The sequence below is a fragment of the Serinus canaria genome, chromosome 1 (genome assembly GCF_022539315.1).
Source record: "Serinus canaria isolate serCan28SL12 chromosome 1, serCan2020, whole genome shotgun sequence".
Lineage (NCBI taxonomy): Eukaryota > Metazoa > Chordata > Aves > Passeriformes > Fringillidae > Serinus > Serinus canaria.
The window spans coordinates 22,316,804-22,335,540 of NC_066313.1; the positions used below are offsets into that span (position 1 = coordinate 22,316,804).

Here is an 18,737-nt window from a genome sequence, read left to right on the forward strand (position 1 = left end):
AGCTTTAAATATCCCTAGTAACGGGACTTTCACAGTACTTCTCTCAAAGAGACGCCTCTTCAGTTTAGTATGGTTACCACTGGGACAGCTCTTATAGGCAAACTGTTTTCTTCTTGGTTTGATTTAGTTTTGTTTGTCCAGGAAATTACCCTGATTACAGTCCCAGGATCAGGTCAGAACTGTGCGCTTCTTCAAAATGAAACTGAATCCGATGTCTTGCTACTGAACCGAAATTAGCGGCCAGACTGAAGGTACTTTTTCTTTCAATCTATAGGGACCTCAAGCTGCTGGAGTAACCTTGCAGCAGAACTGAACAAGCTTGAAAAGCACAGTTTTGTGTCTCTTACTCCACCCACCTTATTTTGTAATTCCCACTAATATCTCTTGCTACTTTGAAATGATCTTTACCCTTTTAAATTAAAGATATGACTTTGAAATAAAGGAGTCAACATAATAATTACTTTATATGAACCACACCCCCCTTCATGGTGAAGCAACATGCAGCGTACACTAGAGGACTATATATCACTCCAAATGATTCTCTTCTAGAGGCTTGTAGCTTTTGAAAATATCACACTTCTCCATCTTCTCAGCTGTCATTCAGTGAAATCTCACAGATGAAGCTTTTAAAATCTCTGGTCGTTGTTCACGCCCTTCTTCTAGCTGACTTCCCTGGTCCCCCATTCTTGTTATTCTTTGGAACTGCTCTTCCTTTTCTTTGTGTAGATTCAAAAGCCAAGGTCAAAGGGGCCTTTCAGGGCACATCTACACTGCGTGATGCAGTGTTATCCTGAGACTCCGAAGGAGTGCTGAATGAGCCAGAGCTGGCAGTGCCCTGAAGAGACAAAGGTGTCATTTGGATGAAAGCATCCCATCTTCAATTGGGCACTTTAAGTGATAGAGATTCACCTGTGCTTCTTCCCGTAATTTTTGCTTCTGATTTTCATTAACTCCCTGGCTGAAATTTGTGCCTTTATTTCCCTCTCATTCTTTTTGGCCTTTTCATTGCTGTGGATTTGTCCTTTCTTTCTGCTGTGTTATGAGATAATTTACTTTACAGTTTGAAGTGAAAGCAGCCAAAATGGTAGGGCAAGGGATGCTGGGACATCATCATCAGAACCATATAATTTGGTGAAGAATTTCAGGTCCAACTTTTAAATCTGCTTAAGGGGTCCTGATTTTAAAGACAGTGGTGTTAGGAACTGGCATGCCCTGAAAATTCGGGTTTCAATGTATGGCTCTTCTTTGTAATGAGATTACTTCAGAGGAAACATGGATGTGAGTGTGAGCCTGCAGAAGACTGGCTACTTACCACTAAATCTGTGTGTTTGGTGAACACATTAAGGAGGTTTTGTCTGTATGCCAAAAGTTACTTGTGATAAACTGGAGCGTACGGTGGGTGCTCGCAGGGCTGGGCATGAAGAGAGCTGGCTCTACCTTTGGCTGTGACTGATGGGGGTGAACAACTGCCCTGGGTGAGCACAGGAAAATGGCCTGACCCTCCCTGACTGCTCCAGCACAGTTCTGCTGCCAGCCTGCTCCCCCTCTAGGTGGGTGTCTGAGAAAGGTGGGGGCTGGGAAGGCTTTCCTCGTCAGGGCTCCCTAGCACAGGGAGGTTCCCTAAAAAGGCCTTGTCAGTGGGAAGAAAATGAAGCTTCTAAAACACTTGTGAAGCGTGATTTGTCTGACCTAGTTTTGGCTCCTGCTTTAGGATGGTCTGAATCACACCCTCAAAGTTCCCATTTCGCTTCGTTATCACCAAAGGGAGACCCAGCTGAAGCTCTCAGACACGTTTGACCAGGGCATTCCCATCTACCAAGGGCACGGGGAACAGCCATGTGGGTTGGCAAGCGCTCACAAGCTCATGACACCCTCTCTTCATCAATGAGATGAGCCCCCAGCAACTCCAGAGGCCAAGGCAGAGGCTCCTAAGTCCCACAGGTGTAATTCAAAATGCCATTGCACTGCTCCTCAGTGCCTTGGCACAGTCAGCAGTGACATACATCACAGAGATCTTTTCCTCAAATGGGATGTCCACTGCTTTCTACTACTCCACTTCTTACCTCTCTTCTTTTATGATTGCACAGTTTGCCTTCTTTTTTTCTGCATGCATTTTCTGAAGCTGAATCTGATTTTTGTTACTTAATCTTTTGGTCTACTTCTGTGTCAGCTGGTAATTGCAACTTTTCCCAGTTTAGTATCTTCTCTGAATGTCATTATCATGTCATTATTTTCCTTTTCTAGTCTGTAACCCAGGAAAAATGATGATACCTTCTTGACCCCAAAATACACTTTCCTAAATTGCACACTGATGTAGATAGCTAGTTGAGTTTTCTTTGAAATGCTGTTTGCTTTTCTTAAAATAAATGGTGTACTGGGAACTGCAATGATATCATAGCAACAGGATATGATTATGTAGGAGTCTGTACTGAGGGGTATTCCAGAAACTATATCTATATACGTTTGCATTTATTTGTATAAGCATGCACACATGCATGAATATTTGTATTAATAATGTATTTAAATGTAATTAAAGAGCAAAGACCTTAGTAATAACCTAAGACAATTTTCTTCTCTTTTGCAGGCAGTTTTATATTAAAAATAAATTAGAAGTAACTCTATGGTGTAGCAGAGGAGCTGATGTAGTGACATTAGCGCTAAATAGAGAACAGCATCTGACTGTGCCTCCCAGACTAAGTGAAATAAGCAAAATTTGAATTTTGGTGGATGAAATCCTAATTAAACCAGAAATTAAAAAAACCTAAATTTTAACATGCCTAACATTGTCACCCTTTAACTGTTGTGTGGGATATTTTTTCGCAATGACAGCTAGAGCTATCCAGCTCATGTATATTCTGAGAAAACACGGCGCTATAACTTTCCAGATGTGCTTGGGAGCGAGTGCATGTGCGCATTAATGTTTGCTGGGGCTCCTGCATCGCCATGATCTCCTGTGCATGCAGACCCATGCACTCCTGCTGCCACACGTGCATGGAGGGTGCCTCCGTGTGTGAACATGCACATCTGCCTTGCAATAGTTCGCAACAATTTTCAGGCAGAGATCAATAGGTGTAGAAATTACTTTGGCATGGAAATTAATTGAGATCTATACAGAAGGAAATGGGATGATTTCTGTGGGTTTGGAAGCTATTCTGTTTGGGGGGGGGGGGAAATGTATTGCAGGAGTATCGTTTTCTGTGCCTTTGGATGGTCTGTGGGATGGAGTGAGGGAACAAGGGAGCAAGGGAGAAAGTTGTCCCATTCAGTGGTGCAGGACTTCCCTATTCAGGGTTTATGTCTGCACACAGGGAGAAGGCAGCACGTGCATATATGTTTGCGAGTGTGCTGGGGAGAGGGATTTTTAACAGCCATTTTAACATATTTACCAGATCCCGTTTAGCTCGCAGCTCCCACCTACGGTGCATCACCTGTGCATGGCATATACTGCCTGCCGTGGCAGTACCTGCATTCCCTCTTCTCCCCTCCGTGCCCACCCCACGCCACCCCACCCCCCCCCCCCCCCAACCAAAGCAAAGATTTGTGCTTTCTTCACTCATAAATCCCACTCCTGGCCGTGGCCAGGGGTCTTCTGCTGCTGCGGTGGGAGGAGGGCTCGGGGCTCCCCAGCCGCCCGGTCCCCTGCTCGCCCGGTGCCTCCCAGACACACCCCAACCCACCCCACCCCTGCGCAGCCCGCAGTGTCCCCTCTCCCCTGTCGCCTCTGTACAGTGGGAAAGTCGTTGGGTAATTGGGTCCAGATTGAAGATTTTAATTATTCATGAGGCTGGCGAGGGACTTGGGGGGGCGGGGGTGGCTGCCGGGGTGGGGGTGGGGTGGGGAGGTGACGAGTCAGGGAGAGCTGGCGAACAATTCTGGGAAGGGTAGGGAGGGAGGCAGGGAGAGGCAGCGTGTGCATGTGTGATGAGCAATAGCTGTGGACCTTCCAGTTGCTGCTAACTGCCCTGGTGTGTGTGTGCGCGCGTGTGCTCGTGTGTGTATGTGTGTGTGAGCGAGAGAGAGAGGGAGAGAGAGAGGGAGGGAGGGAGGGAGGGAGTGGAGAGGGTGGGGGGGAGAGATAAGAGAGAGAAGAGGAAAAGGAGAGAGGAGAAGGAAGGAAGAAGAAGGAAGGAAGGGGACAATACGATCATGCTGTGCTGTATGAGAAGAACAAAACAGGTAGAGCTCAAGATTTTTATATTTCTTTCTGTTGAGAAGCCTCCCAGGCTGCTGGATGTCCGTGGGGTGTGTGTCTGCCTGAGTGTGTGAGGGGCTGGGGTAGGGTTGGGGTAAGGGGGGAGGAAATTTCAGCTGCTTTCGGCAGACGTCTATTTTGCAATTCTTTAGCATCTTGCGACTGAAGGTTCTTTTCACACCCTGCAACGTGACTGTTTTGCCTTTCCGGGGCTGGTGATGTGGGGAAGGGGGGTGGCCTGCATCCACATTTGGGGGAGCTACCAGAATCCCCCCTCTATTCTTTTTTTTTTTCCTTTAATAGGGGCAGTTATATTGCCCAGGGTTTTCTGTCTGTGGTTCTGAGGGTGTGGATGGGGCGGGGTGGGGGGGAAGTGGAGGGGAGTGTTGCAGCTGGCAGGAAACGTGATGAGATCTGGCTCTACCTTGGAGATAAAGGAAGCAATTCTTCATCTTATGCCAAAAAGGAACGGATGCCCAGTGAGCCTTGATCCCTGGTCAGAATGCTCTCAATTGCTCCTGTTTCTGATGAATGGGAGATGCTTTATGTGCCTGTGCTGAGAGGTGGCGCGGAGGACAGGTGTATTAATTTTTTTGTGTTGCAACAATCTGAGCAAGAATTAACCTGAAGGAATTTTTTTTAACCTATGCTACAGTGAAAAATCCAACTAAATAATAACAAAAACATTAGCCTAAGGAGAGGGAGAGTCACCCACTTTGCAATACCCTTCATAGTACAACCAGTTAGACAACTGTGCACCAGCTGGGAAAGAGACAGAGGACCACGCCTCTGTTAGCTCTGAACTCGGGTGGGATAAGAGAAGCTTACGGTGTGAACCTGTTGGAAACCCACTCATTTTCTGTCCTGGTACTGCCTGGCTTTTGCTATAAGGGAATTGAGATGATGAGAAGGTTTGGGTGGGGGCTTGTTTCAGTGTTAAAATTGTTGTGTCCAAAATGATAATGAAATTAGGAAAAAAAAGCTACTTAGATTATTTCCCCCTCACCCTTCCCTCTTTTATTTTGTGTGTAAGCCCAAACCTGCTTCTGATTAAGAAAGCCTTTTTGGCTGAACCTCTTGGACTTCCTTGGGAGGATGCTGGATTTATGCAGTAGGAACTTTGAGGCAGGAACTGACCCTAGATATCTTTGCAAGGCATTTTAAAAACTTCCAAGAATTATGGATTTGAAGGTAGTGACAAGGAGCTTTGGTCCTTGTTCTGAGCACAAAACTCAACTCATATAGGCATAGCACTATACTGCTTACTTTCTTTATATAGGTGTAAATTTCAGTGTCTTTTACAGCATAGCACTGCAGTATTCTGTTCACACGCTGATGTGAGTAACTACAGTTCCTGTGAACAGTACAGTGTTGAAAAAAGGTTAAAGTGTGTTTCTGAATGGAGATGTGTGTTAGCAGACGAAGGAGAAATTTGTAGAATAATGGGGAGGGGCAAGGGATTGGGATAGAAAGAGACCCTGCGTCATCCTGTGTTTTTTTCCTCATGCAGGTTTTTCAAATGCTCTGAAATTAATTATGCGCTCACCAAAATCTGGGAGGAGGGGGTGAAAGCTGGGGAGGGGGGGGAACACGTTGCAGTCAGCCAGCAGGGCACGTTCTGATGGCAAATACGGGATGAAAAGAGCAGAGGAGAAGAAGGAAGGCAGACAGGGAGGCAAAGTAACAGAGCGGTGGGCGGAGGAGCACGGCAAATTTTAAAATAAAGTGGGAGCTCTGGGGTTCTTTGGAGTCAGAAGAGAGCTACGGGGGAATAGGGATCATTCTGCCCGTACCATCGCAGGTCGGGCATTAAAGCTCCCGAATGATATTCTGATGTATCTGTTCTTTACACCTCTCTGGGCTCACTCGTGTCTTTTTGTGTTCCGTGGCACTCAGGAATGCGCGGCATGCAGGTGCCTCGCTCGCACACCGCCCTCCGTGCCCGCTCCCGCACGGCCGCACCGCGCGGTACACACCCCTGTCTCTGCGCGTGCCCGGGCGGCGCTCGGCCCCGCTCGGCGAGCGCTCCCCGCTACTACGGGGACACGCGCGGGCACGCGGTGCGCTCCCTCCGCACGCTGCCCCGAGCCTCCCGCAGCCACGCCGCCCCGCCGCGCCTGCCTGAGCGCATTCGGGAATAGTGGTGGGCTCGGAGCCCACCCAGCTGCTGCTCCTCTACCTGAATGCACGCCACAATTGCCAAACTGGCAATACAGCGGCTCGCTCGGGAAAGCTGATGACACGCAAGAGAAAGCTCTGATTGGGAGAAGAAAAAGACCTCGGTTTTCAGCATGTGCTCTTCCTCTGTCCCCACCCAGACCTTTCACTGAGAGAAAAGGATGGAATGCGTTCTTCAGCACTGGCAGGAGTTTCCTTCCCAAAATAAAGGCAGCTCTCAAATTATTTTTCGGGGGAAGTCCCTGGTGTCCCGCCTTTTTGGCAGCTAAGGAGCAAAATGTTGAAATTACAGGCTTGGGCGTGGAAGAAATCTCTTCACATTTGTGTCTAGGTGTGCCTGTGTGTGTCTGTCTTCCCACCCCTCAGAGACAAATATATTCACCCGCTCATACCTTGCAGATTATTCTTTCTTGTGGGTGTGATGCCAGTGTGAAGAGTGAAGTATTTGACTGACTGACTGACTGTGCCCGCCCATGAGAGATCTAGATATCTAAGTGTTGTCATTTCTGCCTACAGTTGACTGCACCTCTGAATCTGAGCCCACAAAATTATCAGCTGAGAGGTAGCATAACTGAAAAGCTGGGTTGAGCTATGTCTGAAAACCTGAGCTCAATCTTTTCTGCCAGAAAGAGATGCAGTCAGTAGTAACACACAGGGCTGGGCAGTGAGATAGGTGGCTAGAAATGCAAGTGTTGCATGCGCTGCATACTAGAACAGATGGACATTATGGGGGTATGTGCTCACTATTGGATTGCATGAGTGATTAAACAATAACCCGCAAGCAGGTTTCCCACTTGTGGGTGAGATGAGTCCCATTCATCACCAGCCTTAGACGACGGCTTCCCTCCTGTTCCATCCTCTCCTCCTCACCCCAGCACCGGTGAGCCAGCGGCTGCAAAGGTTTAAACCTGCCACACCCATCAGATCAAAGGAGGGAGAGGGGAGAAGAGGCAGTCTGCATTTCTTCCCCCTTCCACACGAGCAGCATGAATAAACAGGGCTGTACCTCTAAAGATGCAGTTTAATGCAATTGGAGAAGGGAAAAGCATTAGGGAACAGTTCCAGCAATTACAGCCAGCCGGTGAGGTGGCTTGTCATTCCAGGAACTGCAGAGTGTACAAGAAGGAGAAAATGGAGAAAAAGAGAGAGAGGAAGATGCCTGCAGAGTGAAGGTTTTCTTGCTTCAGGGTACTAAAATGTCTCAGGCTTAATTTAGGGTAACTTAAATATACTGCATGATCCAGTATGCTTTAATACTTGCAAGGCGTGTTCTTACCTTTAAACACCACTGTGGACAGTGAAAAAGGGTATTTTAAAGGAAAGGTGTTTATCCCCTCCCCTCCTCCGACCACTTGCCTCCTACTACTTGTGGTGTAAATCACCAAAGACTGCTGACTTTAGGGCAGTGGCACTTCATCTGCACCTAGGGAGAGTCTAGCCACTGCCTCTGCCTTTCTAAGAGACACTGAGCAGCTTCTGTGCTTCTTCCAGTAAACAATTGTTCCATGGAAGTTTAATTGCTGTCTTCACTATTTCTTTTCCTGGGGCAATACCCCCGGGATTTCTACTGAGAAGGGTGTCTCCAGAGAAAAAGCCCTCCCATCACCCTCTCCTCCACTGCCTTTGCTGACTATTAGAGACATTGATTTCTCCTAGATCATATAATGTAACTGTTCTTAATGGCACAGCCAAGCCCCCTCCTAGGGAACTAATTGCAGGCAGAGATTCCAGTGGGAGAAGGACAGTGTTAGTGCTTATTGGGAAAGAAATAATTCTGTGGATCCAAATTGTCTTTGGCCACTTGCTCCTGAATCGAAGGCCCAGCAATAACCAGTCAGGCAGTACCGGCTGGTGTGCAGAGGCATCCTTGCCTAGAGAGCAGCGCTGAATCTTTCCGTGTGACCATGCCAGGCTGGGGACACATGTGCAGCCCAAGGAACCAACCATGTATTATCTGAGGACTTGTCCTGGCCTAATGCTGAGGCTGCCTGAATGATCTCAGAGCTGCTCCTGCCATCGGATAAGGAAATGAGCTGTAGCTCCAGGCTCTGTCCATGCTGTGCTGAAAGGGTGGGCATTGCTTGGAGATGGAGAGGAGAGGGACCTCTCCTTCAGTCATGTGGCTTTGACGGACTAGGAAGAGAAAGTGCAAAGAGTTTTCACCTCAAATCGACTCTCCTTGTAGACCAGCTGTACTGAACCCTGAGATTAGCTCAGTTGGTTAGAGCATGGTGCTATTAACACCAACGCTGTGGGATCAATACTTGAGTGGGACATTCACTTAAGTGCTGGACTTGGTGATCCTTGTGGATCCCTTTGAACTCAGAATATTATCTGATTTGGATTTTTTGATGCCATCGCAGGATCATCCCACACAGACATTATATCTCCCTCTCCCATTTCCCAGAGAGCAGGAGTTTCTCACTGCTGGGAGCTGCCAAGTTGCAATGCCTTTTGTGCTAATGGGAAGGAAAACGAGGCCCATTGGCCCTTGAAGGATGAAGGCAGGCTGATAGTCTTGCATGATGCAAATGAAGGATGTGTATTCCTTCTTGGATTTGCAGTGCTTGTACAGTGAGGCATGTGCTCCTCATAGTGACTTGTGGGCTCCCTGTGCTGTCCATGGCAGACGACATGGGACAGAAGTGGGTTCTGCCTAATCTCTACCAAACAGACAGGTATCTGCTGAGGGGTTTGTGTATTACCAGGTAAAACAGCAGCTATAGCCTGAAGGTTGCTTCTGCTTTTGGCTAAGATAATTTGAAGCAAAATCACCAGAATCACCAGAATATTCTGAGTTGGAAGGGACCCACAAAGATCACCAAGTCCAGCTTTTAAGTGAAGGGTCCATATGGGATGAAACCCACAGACGTGGTGTTATTAGCACCATGCTCTATAAGCTGAGGCCTCTGCAAGGTTGTGGAAGGGTGCTGGTGCATTGCTGACTGCCATTTGCTCAGTGCATGCACTGCTGGTCCATGCATCCTTCCTTCTATATAGCCCTCCCGGTATCCTCTTCCTGAGTGTAAACTACTTGTGATTCCTTTGTTCCTTTGGGCTTCCTCCTTACACTGGGAGGGTTTTTTTTGGATTTGAGAATGAACAAAAGCTCTGATGCTTAAAAGTGCTCTAAAGACACCTGAGGATGAGAAACCTTTTTGATGGTAGTTCTCTGCTTTGATGCCCTTTGGAAGTCACTGTGTGATTCCCCTGTTTGCTGTGAGTCTGACAGGTCTCAGGGGTACATTTGGCAGCAGTCCTTACCTGTCTGCATCTAAGTTTTGAAATCCCAGTGTTCAGTGTTGTAAAGAAACATCCGTAGCCCAGTAGCTCTACATAGAGGAATGTTGGGCTGATAAGAGGAGGTTGGTCATCCAGAAAGGCATGGTGGAGGGTACAAATGTTTGCTGGTAGAATATCTTGCTGTGGGAGTACCAGAGCAGGTACCCTGATGAAATACCTTTCAACATCTGAAGTCCAAAATCAAAGTCAGGAATCTATCCACACTCATGTAATCTATAATTCCAAGATCCTCTTGAGCACACCAGGAGGTGACGTGTAACCTCAGAGCTCTGATGGCCTCAAGTGGAGAAGGTGTTTATATTTCCTTTGGGCTCTTTCTATCACCTGCTGAGTGCCTGTGTAAAACTCAATGGCTTTTCATGGTTGTGAGCACCACAGGGCAGTATAGAGGAATTGGTTTAGGGAGAGCTGGTTTCTTTTTCTGACTGCGCTATTAACCTGCTTTCTGACTGATCTAAGCATGCATTCTCTGCCTGTTATGGCCATCTCTGCAAGATGCTTCTTTAATTTGGCAACTAAACAATTAGAGTGGGAAAAAAAAGGAGGAAGAAAATAAAAAAGGGGATAAGGAGATTCAGAAGCTCTGAAGTGATAGATGCTTTAGACAGGCAAAGCTCTGCTTTATCCATCCTCAGTCACTCCTGCACTGCTGGGATGTTTATTAGCCTCTTGAGTTCCTTTAATACAAACCATTGATTTTCTTCTCAGACCAAGGCTTTATTACCATGGACCAGAGCCTGAGAGCAGGGCTACAACTTAGTTTTCTATTCACCAGAGTGGTAGCTCCTCCCTAACCACCACAGTGATCCAGCCTACAATATGTGTATGGGGTGAAGGAATAGTGTAATGAAAATAGTGATTTGTTTTTAATACAGCAAAAGGAATTTGTGCTTTTGGAGTTACACTGCTCCTGCTGTCTCTGCCTGTTACTCATTCTGTCTCCTCTCCCCATCTGTTCTGCTCCTTTCCTTCCCCCTGCTCCCTTGACCATGCAGTACTCCTGCTGGCAGCATCAGCCACTACCACCAGGGTCTGGCTCCCTTCACCTTTCCTGGCACTGGTATTTGAAGGAGAACTGGGTTCCTTCTTTGTGCTCCAGTTGCTTTTGTATCTGCTCCAGTTCTCCACTTGGGCAGAGTTGCAGCTGACACAAATGAGCATCCCTAGACAGGGACAGCAAGTGATGCATCTTTACTTCTCACCTTCCTGTTGGCTTTGGTAAAAAGTTGCCCAGCCACAGCAGCAGCTGGGAAGGGTATGGCTGCAACAGGAGCAATGCATGCAGTACAAACTAGTGTCAGCATTCCTGCTTTCCTGATGGTTCATGCTCCTTCCATGGCTTCTAATGCCGCTGCTGGGTGACAGGTTGTGCTACAGCTGTCTTGTTGGCCCAAGACAGGATGTCCTGAACCTGCCAACCAGGGATGGTTGGCATTTATGTCTCAAGAGGGAAGCCAGGATGTACTTACAGTCTCTTAAAATATGACCAATAAATGTCAGTCCCATTCATTACTCATCTTGCAACCGAAGATTCTTGAATTAATTCCAGCCATAATCACAGTATATCTCTATTTGTAGAAGCTGTGACATCTCACAATATTTAGGCATTCTCTCTGGAGGATACACCTTTCTATAAGAGCTGATAATTAGTCAAGCTAAAGGGCTCCAAAAGAATCTCACTTACTTGGTTTGAATGCCCCTAAAATTCAGGGGTACAGGGGAGTGTGTTTTGATCTGATCCCCATTCTGAAGCTAGTTTTATTCCACCCTTCCCATAATTGCCTAGAAGTGCTACTGTGCTTTCAGGAACTTCAGTTTTTTTTTGATTTGGGATGATTGGTAATAATTGGTTATGTACAGAATAATTTACAGTTCTGATTTTCTTATAACTGTTAAGACTTATCAATTAGCATTCAGTTCATCAGTCTATTGACTGGAGTCTAATGCATTTATTTTATTAACAGCATTCAATGACCTTATAAATCTTCAATGTTAAGTACTCCAGGGTGTGCAGGTTGGGCACCATGGTTCTATGCTCTGCTCTTTTGCAGAAGAGGCCAATCATTTATATTAATTTAGATTGAAACCAGCAGGATGTAAACCACAATGGTTTTGAGCTGACCATTGTTCGCCTCATCATTTCACCTTCTGTCTGCCCACAGCTTTAGGAGTAAGGCATTCAGTGGTGGATTTATAAATAATTTAACAAAAAGTCATCTAGCTTTGGAAGGGTAGACATAAAGAAACAGGTGTCAGTTACTGATTTGCTGACAGTAAAATTGCAGCCCTTTAGTTTCATCTTAGAGTAAAATCCACTGCTGGAAATCGCCTGCTGAGCAAATGCAAGGAGGGCATCACCCACTCGGCTGTGCCTGGGAGGAGTGGAGAACCTGGGAGGCAGTACTGGAATGACAGGGAAGTGGGACAGAGGGGCTTTTAGAAGCTGGACCAAAAGTTTGCCACCTGCAGGGACTCTTCACTGTGTTCCTTAGAACTGTGAACTTTCACTTCACCTAGTGTTAGTTAACATTTTAATTCTTAGCTTGTTATGTTGGATAAGTCAGACTGGCAGCTTGCAAAAACCTGGATTGCACAGGCTGAGATGATTCTGTCAGAATGAAGACTTTGCCTGATAAGACATGAAATGCTGTGGTTTTAACCCTTCCTATTTACATTTCCTGTGGAAAACCCAAGAGAATTTCAAGTCCTGCATAGAGTTCTGAGGACTGACAACTGCAACAGAAAATTGATGTTTAATGTTGACTGTTAAAATTGCAACCAGTCCTGCCTAAAGCACAGCACTGGCAAATGGCTTTTCCCTTCTATCCTAAATTCCACTCAGAATACCAGCTAGAAGAGATGAAACCCTAAGGAAAGGACAAATGGAGCAAGAAAAGAAAAGATCTCCCTCCAAAATAACAGAAGAACTAAAGCCAGCTGAAATCACCATGAAGTTAACAGAAGCTGGATATGTTCCAGAGAAAAGTTAGCAAAATTAATGTGTGAAACAATGCTTGAAGCTCACTATTATATGGTAAAACTGGATATGCAGCAAAAAGAACCCTCCATTATGATGCCAGTGTACAAGATCTTGTAGAAGATGAAGGAAAAAAAAAAAAAGACAAATTAGTGAAAAATGACCCATGTGGCTCTTAGGAACTCTTACAGTTAATTCTTACTTATATTCATTGTCTTCTTGCTTTGAGTGGTATGATTTCACAAATCAGGAAGAGATACCATGAGACAATGCCTTATCTTGTAGAATTTAATTACTTTTTAATCAGGGTGTGACTGTCAAGAGCAGTCTGAAATGCCTTACAGTATTTTACCATTGTTCTGAACTGAGAAATAAGGGATTGTTTTAAACTGAAGTATGTTCTTAGAGATGCCTGTCACAGGCTGAGGACTTTAGAGCTTCCTTTCTTTCTAAGTGTGGAGGTGTCTAAAGCCCTCACACAATTATACTTACAACTGTAAAGTCCCCATAACATTCATAGGCTGTTTACTGGAATGCCTGGATGATCCTTTTATAACCCATGATCAACTCAATACACAGACAAAATAATAATTGAGCCAGAGCAAGAGAGTGAAATAATATCATCCTGACTCTCTCTGTTTGTGGTGCTCATGGAGAGGAGGGGAGAGCTGTGATTGAAGCTTTACATCCAGCATTGTCAATAAGGCCAAAGCATTTTATGCTCATTTTGCATATCTTCAGTAATGTGATCAGCTGCAAGGTGATGGCTAGAAGAGGTAACAGGAGCCACAAAGCAGGAAGATCAGGATCTAGGAAAAGGGCAGAACAAATCAGGACGTTCTGATGTAAGATGGTTCTTTCATGTCATCCTAGCTTATATACAAAGGTGCGGGAAGCAATCTCTGAACCATAAGCTTTGAATGCTTTGAAGACTCATGAGACCTGGATGAGGTGTCAGAAGGTTGAAAACAAGCAGAATATAAGAAATTGCAGACTACCCAGTTTAACTTCATTCCTGGAAAAAAAAAAGGTGGAAATAATCAAATAAAGAAGATTATTAGGAGCCAGCACAGCCCTGTCAAGAACAGATCATGTCAAACTAATTTAGCTTTCTTCTGTAACAAGCCTTGTGGATACAGAGGAAGTAGTTGTCATACCTTGTCATTTGTAAGGATTTTGACATTATCTCACAGTCTTTTATCATAAATGAACCAAAGAAACATGTTCCAAAGGAAGGCATTACAGCAGGGTTGCAGAACTGGTGTAGATAATTTTACTCAATAAGAAGTTCTCACTGATTTCCTGTTGAAACGGAAAACTATTGAGCAGGTTGCCACAAGCTTGTGCTGTGGCCTGCTAGTGCTTCATATTTTCATTAGCGAACATTGTACTTTATATTATAATTTTAACCTGGGTAACTGTCTAGAGGAAGTGTTTAATAAAATCTTCAGATGGCATAAACCAGCTGTGGTGAGCTGGGGGAAACCGCTAATTCAAGAAAAGCTTGTGAGACCAGGGACCTGGTTTGAACAGCATCAGAGTGAATATGAAGAGCTCTCGGTGGGAATGATTAGTAAATTGCAGCCCGTTCTACATGAGAGACCACAGGGTGTCCTTCAGGAAGGCAGACAGGGTCTCTAGGGGACCACAAGTTCAGTTTAGGTTAGAACATTGTCCTGTTGCCAGGAAGGGGAACATCATCTTACCAGGCTGTGCAAGTGGGAACGCAGGCCATCAGACACATCTCATAAGCCTTCAGCTCTGATGTGCACATGTAGGACTCAGCTGAAATGTCCTGCCTTAGTTTTGTACTGCGCTCTGAGGAAGTGTGGTCCTGTGAGAGGATGTAGACTGGGATAATGAAAATTGCTTGAGGTATAAGGAGAAAAGACTGAAATAGTTAGGGTTGTTTAATCTAAAAGGAATAAGGCCAAGAGTGGTCCAGATGCTAGTCTGGCAAGTGAAAGAAGACAGGAGTAATCTGTTCCTACTGCCCATGGTGTATAAAAATAGGAGTAATGGTCTTTAATGGGGTGTCCAAAAAGATTGTGATGCACTGTGATATACTGAGTAAACTATGGCGGCTTCAATCACTGAAGGGTTGCAGGAAGTACCTCTGGACTAGAGATTGGGCTAAATGGGCTCTTGTGCTCCTTCAACACTATTTCATATGATTATTATCAAATATTCACTGAAGCAGAACCTGGACCCAGTCTGTCCTCTTGCAGGACTGTGTTTAACCAGTAGGATATAAAGTGATTTTTACTTTTGTATGCTCTCTGTCTGTGGCCTGATGATTATTTAATTCTTCCATGGAAAAAGCCAAGGAGCTTATGCAGGAAAAGCTAGGAGCAGCTTGCTCTAAGCAGTCTTTTGTAGGATGGAGGTAAGACTTGAGACCTTTTCAGGTACAGTAGAGATTGGATCAACATCTTCCATAATTTAGGGAAGCTAGTGTGTCCACTAAGATACTGAATAAATAGTTATTTACTACATGCTGTCAGAGAGGAATTAGAGTTCTTCTTTTCAGTACAGGGGTTCAGGGCTTGGATCCAAACAGAAGATACCTCCCCAAAAAGTAGAGAAAGATGCCTAAACCCAGACTGTTTAGATGTCACTCTGTCTTCAGCATTTGTTATAGCCAGGTTCTAAAGGCATTCACTTGGTGCATTATGGTACTGAGGTGCCCAATTCTACCCATATTTTCTAGTGGACTTAAGGCTGTGGTTTCAGCAAGACATCTCAACTTCTTCCTAGACTTAGCTCCTACATCCATCTCCTGAACACATACATCTGCTGGAACTCCACACCAAGGTGCCCTGTTCATCATCTTCACAGGAGAATAATAACTACAAGGGATTTATCAACTGGTGGCTTCTTCTACCTGCCTGACATGAATTGTCTCAAAGCATTTGTATGCCAGTCACTCAGAAATTCCCAACCAGAGTGCTCTACTCCTGCTAGAAGTCACCTTCAGTGCTTAATCCCCTCTGCTGCCAATAGAGCTATTGTTGCATGGAAATAAAGAAGAGCTAAAGCTGATCTGTGGTATCTTCCAGTATCTCATGGTAAATCTGTATAACCCTTAGGAAGATATCCTTTGTTTATTCCTGAATCTTTTCACAACAGAAGAAGGGGAAAAAGACACCCTGCCTATAGTAATCCTTACTATAGGATCTCAGCTTTTGGGAGATGAGATAAATTGCAATAGTCAAAGACAATCTTTTCATCTACATCAAACTTTGCTGGGCTTTTCCTGTTTGGACAAGAATTTTCTTGGTAGGGTTCTTCTTCAAATAGACACTGTGGCTTTTTAATTTATTTGTCTGATGAGATTGGAGGAATAAAGCTTTGAAAGTGCAAAGTATTTTGCAACCATTTAATAGGTAACAGTTGCACCTTTATAATACAAAGGAGGAGAATGTTATGATTTCAAATGATGAAATTTCCTATTTTCTCCCTTTTTAGTTTACATTTAAAAGAAAAGATTAAACACCTTTATTAAGCATATATTTAGCTTTCAAAGTCAAACACTTAGTATACAGAAAATTAATTAAAAGGGTTGCCTATCCATCTTTAATTTGTCTTCTCTCATGTATAGACATAAAAATGTGGCTCTTAATTATAAGATCAAACAGTGGTGTCTTTTTTTTCAATAGGATCCCTGTCTCATTCAGTGCACAGAATGGAATACACTTAGGGACTGATTGAGTTTTGCCATAAACAAAGATGATTTCTATAGGACTCTTGTTTCATTTACTGCCAGTGATGAAGGTTATATATTGAATTGGGCAGGGGGCTGTTCAAAACCAGAAGAATGGTCTCGTATTTTGGCAATTGAATGCTGCCCTGAAGAATTAGACTTTTTCCTGCCTTTTGTCACAAGTTCCTATGTGATATGAAAAGGCCACATAAATGAGGTTTTCCATGGGTGGCCACTAATTGGTGTGTTCTCCTTTTCTGGATTCTCAGTTTGAGACACCTGGGGTCTGACTTGCAGAAGTGCAGAGCTGGTATTGTACAGAGGTTTGCTGTCAACACACAGAGAGCTGGGGAAAGACTAATCTGAGGCATCACAAACTGGGGACCCAAATTGCTCTGGCCATTTTGACCTCAGCCTCTTTTTGTTTGATTTTAGTGTCTGTAAAATAGAGATAACAACCCCACCTATCTCCCTGGCAGAATATCCATTAAGCATCGTGAAGTAATGAGATATTATGGCAAAATAGCAACGCAGAAAAAGACCATGAAGACATCAGTATTCTGAATTCAGTGATGGGTTTGAATGGTGTGTGGCAAATAAGGCACTTTGCGGTTGAAATTAGGATAACAGGAAAACACTGAATTGCTACCCACTCTGTGAGCTCTTTCCTTTGTAGTAGCTGAGGTGAGGGACACTTTCAAGGAAAAAAAGATACAATAAAGACTATTAAAAGGCATTTGCAGGAGGAAGTCAAAGTGAGGTTTCAGAGGTAGTCTCCATTTTACATTTTCTGCTTCTGCCTTTAACATGTGCCCAGAAAGATGGTTGTAAGACAGGTTTTTTACCCATTACTTTTGACTTGTGACTGTTAATGACAGGTTGCAAAATAATTGGGAAAAAATGGGCCAAAGCTGTTATCACTGAAACTAGTGCTACACTTTTCATTGATATTTGAGGTAAAATCCTTAAAAAATCAGTCCTGGAGCACTCTTGTTATTACTGCATTTGCATGTGAGGAAACCGAGGCACAGAAGAAAGTGGAATAATCTGCTGCAGTAATTCTACCTGTTTTCTCTTTATATAACCAATAGCTTCATATAACCAATAGTGTTTTAACCTAGCATTCACATCCCTTCTGAATGAATTAATCTAGACAGCAAGAAAAGGATAGGTTTGTTCCTTGCTTCTTCCACTCCCTTCTTCTCACCTGGAATAAACTGAGTAATAAAAATAATTTGTTTGCTTTAATTTTGGGTTGTTGCCCTGGAGGATATCCAGGTGAGGAGGTTGTGCTCACAACAGGGTCTGGATTATAAGCTCTACACCAGGATGTGCCTAAGAAAGAGATCAGAGCCTTCAAACTGTGCTTAACAGGGAGCCTGAGAAGAGGCGGAAATGTTGGTGGTACACTGCCATACACTTTTATTGGTGAGAGCCTGCTCCAAATCTGGATATGGTGTTGCTGTTGTGGAGACCATGAATATTTGTATTGCCTTTCTCAGATCTCTGGTTTGTAAGATGAGACACAATTTTCTGGTCAGGCATAGGCAGGGATTTTTTCCTACCATGCCTACATATGCTAGCTGCTACTGAGCTATAGTGTTGCCTCCTAAGCCTCAGTGTCCATCAATTATCTCCAGAAGAACGTTACTTCTCCAAGGGGTGCCCAAAGCACTGGTGCAGAGCTGACAGTCAAGACAGAGTGATCAGAAGAGATATTTCATGGAGGCAGTGTGGGTGGCCAAAAGAGAAGGTCTTTTTGCAGATCTGGAGGAAGGACACTGTCCCACTGCCACTTAAGAATGGAAGTGGGAGGCTCTCAGTGTAGAGAAGAAATAGACCATGCTGCCAGGTGCAAATGTGGCTGTCTCTCTGGGCCAAATCTGATGCAGAGTTTGGCCCAGAGAAGGCAGTGGAAATGCAGACCATGTGTTAGCTTTTGTGAGATGGTGGGGATGTTATAGTCCCTACTATTCCCAATGCAGATGGGATTTTAGGCTAACTTTGCTGTAACGCTTGTGGAAATGTGCACTGCTGCAGCACACAAATGGAAGGGGTGGCAGAAAGGGCATTGGACTACATCAGGAGATAGATTTATTGGAGTATCTGTGATCGTGAAACTTCGCTGGCTTCTTATCCCTCTAGAAGGAGAAGCACTGACCACAGCAGATAATACTGTAACTTGTAAGCACCTGCCCTGGAACTGAAGGGGCCTTACCAAGCTAAGGTCAGCCTTCCCATCTCACAAAGTGCAGTAAGTGGCCCCACTGGCAGGGCTTGCTTGCTTCTCTTCCATGGTTCTGAACTGTCCCTGAAGAGGGCAAAAAGTGCTTCTTGTTGCTCTGCCTCATTATATCCACCCAGTTCCATCTTTCACATATGAT

General features: G+C 44.6%; 1 protein-coding gene across 1 annotated transcript in view; it reads left to right on the forward strand.

Moving 5' to 3' along the window:
* Positions 1–3,863: 3,863 nt before the first annotated feature.
* The window catches only part of GAP43 (growth associated protein 43), a 52,603-nt gene continuing 37,729 nt past the window's right edge, over positions 3,864–18,737 (forward strand). Inside the window, exon 1 of the mRNA XM_009102557.4 lies at positions 3,864–4,176. Within this exon, the coding sequence (XP_009100805.1) occupies positions 4,147–4,176 (30 nt within the window). The 5' untranslated portion in view covers positions 3,864–4,146. The remainder of the gene's footprint in view (positions 4,177–18,737) is intronic.